Source organism: Lampris incognitus, chromosome 13 (assembly GCF_029633865.1).
Source record: "Lampris incognitus isolate fLamInc1 chromosome 13, fLamInc1.hap2, whole genome shotgun sequence".
NCBI classification, from domain to species: domain Eukaryota; kingdom Metazoa; phylum Chordata; class Actinopteri; order Lampriformes; family Lampridae; genus Lampris; species Lampris incognitus.
Genome location: NC_079223.1, coordinates 35,493,429 through 35,497,558, shown reverse-complemented (window position 1 = coordinate 35,497,558; position 4,130 = coordinate 35,493,429). Strand labels below are relative to the sequence as shown.

Here is a 4,130-nt window from a genome sequence, read left to right as displayed (position 1 = left end):
TCAGGCGTCTTCCTCCTCGAACTCGTCCTCCTCGACGGTGGCGTCCTGGTACTGCTGGTACTCGGCCACTAGGTCGTTCATGTTGCTTTCGGCCTCGGTGAACTCCATCTCGTCCATGCCCTCAGCCGTGTACCAGTGGAGGAAGGCCTTGCGGCGAAACATGGCGGTGAACTGCTGCGAGATACGCTTGAAAAGCTCCTGGATGGCAGTGGTGTTGCCGATGAAGGTGACGGCCATCTTGAGCTCCCGGGGCGGGATGTCGCAGACGGCGGTCTTCACGTTGTGGGGGATCCACTCCACGAAGCAGCTGCTGTTCTTGTTCTGCACATTCGTCATCTGCTCGTCTACTTCCTTCATGGACATGCGGCCGCGGAATATAGCGGCCACCGTAAGGTAACGGCCGTGGCGTGGGTCGCAGGCGGCCATCATGTTTTTGGCGTCGAACACCTGCTGCGTGAGCTCAGGCACCGTCAGGGCCCGGTACTGCTGACTCCCTCTGCTAGTCAGGGGGGCGAAGCCCGGCATGAAGAAATGCAGGCGGGGGAAGGGCACCATATTGACGGCGAGCTTGCGGAGGTCGGCGTTCAGCTGCCCCGGGAAGCGAAGGCAGGTGGTGACGCCGCTCATGGTGTATGAGACTAGGTGGTTGAGGTCACCATAGGTGGGCGTGGTCAATTTGAGCGTGCGGAAGCAAATGTCGTAAAGAGCCTCGTTGTCGATGCAGTACGTCCCATCCGTGTTCTCCACCAGCTGGTGGACGGACAGGGTGGCGTTGTAAGGCTCCACCACCGTGTCTGACACCTTGGGGGAGGGCACCACGCTGAAGGTGCTTAAGATACGGTCGGGGTACTCCTCACGGATCTTGCTGATGAGCAGCGTGCCGCAACCAGAGCCGGTGCCGCCGCCCAGGGAGTGGGTGAACTGGAAACCCTGGAGGCACTCGCAGTTCTCTGCCTCCTTCCTCACCACGTCCAGGACCGAATTCATAAGCTCCGCCCCCTCCGTGTAGTGACCTTTGGCCCAGTTGTTACCTGCCCCGCCCTGGCCAAAGACAAAGTTATCGGGTCGAAAGAGCTGTCCGATGGGTCCGGAGCGGATTGAGTCCATGGTACCTGGTTCCAGATCCACAAGGATGGCTCTGGGCACATACCCACCAGTAGCCTCACTGTAATACACATTGATCCTGTCCAGCTGCACGGGGCTGTCTCCATGGTATGTACCAGTCGGATCAATACCGTGCTCCTCACTGATCATCTCCCAGAACTTGGTGCCAATCTGGTTTCCACACTGGCCGGTCTGGATGTGCACAATTTCCCTCATGCTAGTGAACGTTTAGTTTAATTGAAGAAAAAGTGTCAGTGAGACGACGCGGTTCTGCCAACGTGACGCCGATCCATTGATTAGACACACACGCCACCTGTAGCCGCCAATTGCGCCTTTATACAACCGATGACGCAAGTGATGACGTAGACGTCGAACAAGCAACCTCAAAACTAGATAGCGCCCGCTGCTGTTTGCAAAGAGTATCGCGATTCATTTTTCATCACCGATTTGAATCGTCACATAATTCACTGTCTCACGAATTATCGTTATATTCTAATACACAGTGCAAACGCAAATCTGTAGTGCTTTAAACTGTGCAAAACAAAACGCTATTTTGCTAAATATAAAGCAAAAACATTTTTATGCATTCCACATTTCAGTTGAACAAAAGCAGTTCCATTTCCTACTTGGATTTTCATGCTATGACATAATTTAGTATTTCAAAGATAGATATGGAAAATTTGAATATTTTTTAGCCTACTTGTGTAGGTTAATCTGTCTGTTTCACCACCTGTGCACAAGTCACCGAATTCAACTTTACCATTTTGGATTATTATTGATAATCTCTGGCACAGTTTGCCAAGAGTAGAGGTTGGCTTTTAGTCCTGGTCAACCCCTAAAACTAGGTCACTCTTTTAATCTCACCATGTACAGTATAGGCTGTGTAAAAATAGCATTTTCATTTCATAAACCTCCACAGAGCTGACAGTACTAAAGATGAGTTAATGGCTACAGACATGAATGGAGGCAAAAGTCAGACTCACCAAATGAACCCAGTTCTTATTTAATGCACACATGTCACAAGGACATACAGTACAGGACCTCAAACACAGTAGAGAAAATGACTCACTACAAAGCTAAACCAAACACAACCAATAGAAGTCAGACAAACAGTTTGTGGACTTAAGCTCAGCGTTCAACACCATCGTCCCAGATATCCTCCACTCCAAACTCACCCGGCTCACTGTACCAGCCCCCATCTGCCAGTGGATTAAACACTTCCTGAGTCCTGACAGACAGAAGGCAGCTGGTGAGGCTGGGGAAAATCACATCTAGCACCCGGACAATCAGCACTGGCGCCCCCCAGGGATGTGTGCTGTCCCCTCTACTCTTCTCCTTCCACACAAACTACTGCACCTCAGGTGACCCATCTGTTAAACTCCTGAAGTTTGCGGATGACACAACCATCATTGGCCTTATCCAGAATGGTGATGAGTCTGCATATAGACGGGAAGTTGACTGATTGATTGATTCTTTATTTACACAAATTAAGAATTAAAAAAGATACAAGATATAAATTGGAAACAGAATGTGAAGGACAATTGCCTAAAAACCCTCAAGGGGCTCGAAAAGTGACATTCTCCAGGCAGCATACTACAGGAAACAATCGCAGCAATGCAGTATGCACAATTTGTATTTATCTATCAATAATTCCAGATATAGCAAAAGACCAAGACACAGTTCAACACAGCACCCGACAACAATCCATCCTATAAACACCCAGTACAATGAATCAGTCAAAGTCACAAGACACACACACAAACACATACACACACATCAAGAACAGTCATTCATGATACATGCAAGTATACACAAACACTATCATTAACAGACTAGAGAGTTTTCACAAGATATATGTATAATGCAGGCTGCAATGCAGGCTGGGAGGCAGGCAAAGGTGGGGACTGGGGCTTGCCGTCTTCCGGCATCGCAGATTGGTCCTCGGGAACAATGTCACCTCTCTGGCAGGGAAGGAGCCTGAGCTGGTGCGGGAGTTGGAGCGGTACCAACTAGCTATAGTTGGGCTCACCTCCACACATAGCATGGGGTCTGGAACCAAATTCCTGGAGAAGGGCTGGACTCTTTACTTTTCCGGAGTTGGCCAAGGTTGCAGGTGCCGGGTGGATGTGGGGATACTCAAAAGTCCCCGGTTGAGCGCCACTGTGTTGGTGAAACTTGGAGGGGTGTGATTGGGAGGAACGGCCTTCCCAATCAGAACTCGAGCAGTGCCTTGTTATTGGACTTCTGTGCAAGTCATTGATTGGCCATAACAAACACCATGTTCGAACATAAGGTAGTTCATAAAAGTATTTAGTACCAGAACACCTTAGGCTGAAGATCGATGATAGACTTTGTGGTCATATCATCAGATCTGTGGCCATATCTTTTGGACACTCGGGTAAAGAGAGGAGCAGAGCTGTCAACTCACTGATCACCACCTGGTGGTGAGTTGGATCAGATGGCAGGGAAGGCTGCCGGACAGACCTGGCAAACCCAAAAGTGTAGTGAGGGTAAACTGGGAGTGTCTGGTGGAGGCCCCTGTCTGTGAGGTCTTCAACCCCCACCTCTGGAATAAGTTCTCATGTATCCCAAGGGAGGCTGGGGACATGGAGTCTGATTGGGCCATATTCAAAGGTTCTATTGCAGATGCGGCAGGTAGGAGCTGTGGTCACAAGTTCACTGGTGTCTGTTGAGGTGGCAACCTAAGAACCTGCTGATGGACACCGGTGGTGAGGGAAGCCATCAGGCTGAAGAAGGAGGCCTTTCGGGCTTGGTTGGCCAAGGGGTCTCCTGAAGCAGCAGACAGGTAGTGGGAGGCTAAAACAGCTGTGGCTTCGCCGGTCGCGGAAGCAAAAACTTGGGTGCGGGAGGAGTTCAGTGATGCTATGGAGGAGGACTTTCAGTTGGCCTCAAGGAAGTTCTGGCAAACCACCCGGCGACTCCGGAAAGGGAAGCAGGGCCTGACTCGGGCTGTGTTCAGCCGGGGACTGGGGATGTTGTCGGGCAGTGAAAAGAACACTTTGAGG

The 4,130-nt window shown here is 50.4% G+C and overlaps 1 protein-coding gene across 1 annotated transcript; it reads right to left on the bottom strand.

The window, feature by feature from the left end:
* Positions 1-1,320, bottom strand: LOC130122419 (tubulin beta chain-like). Its single transcript, XM_056291323.1, has one exon. The coding sequence runs from the start codon at positions 1,318-1,320 to the stop codon at positions 1-3; it is 1,320 nt and encodes a 439-aa protein (XP_056147298.1).
* Between the last annotated feature and the right edge of the window lie 2,810 nt (positions 1,321-4,130).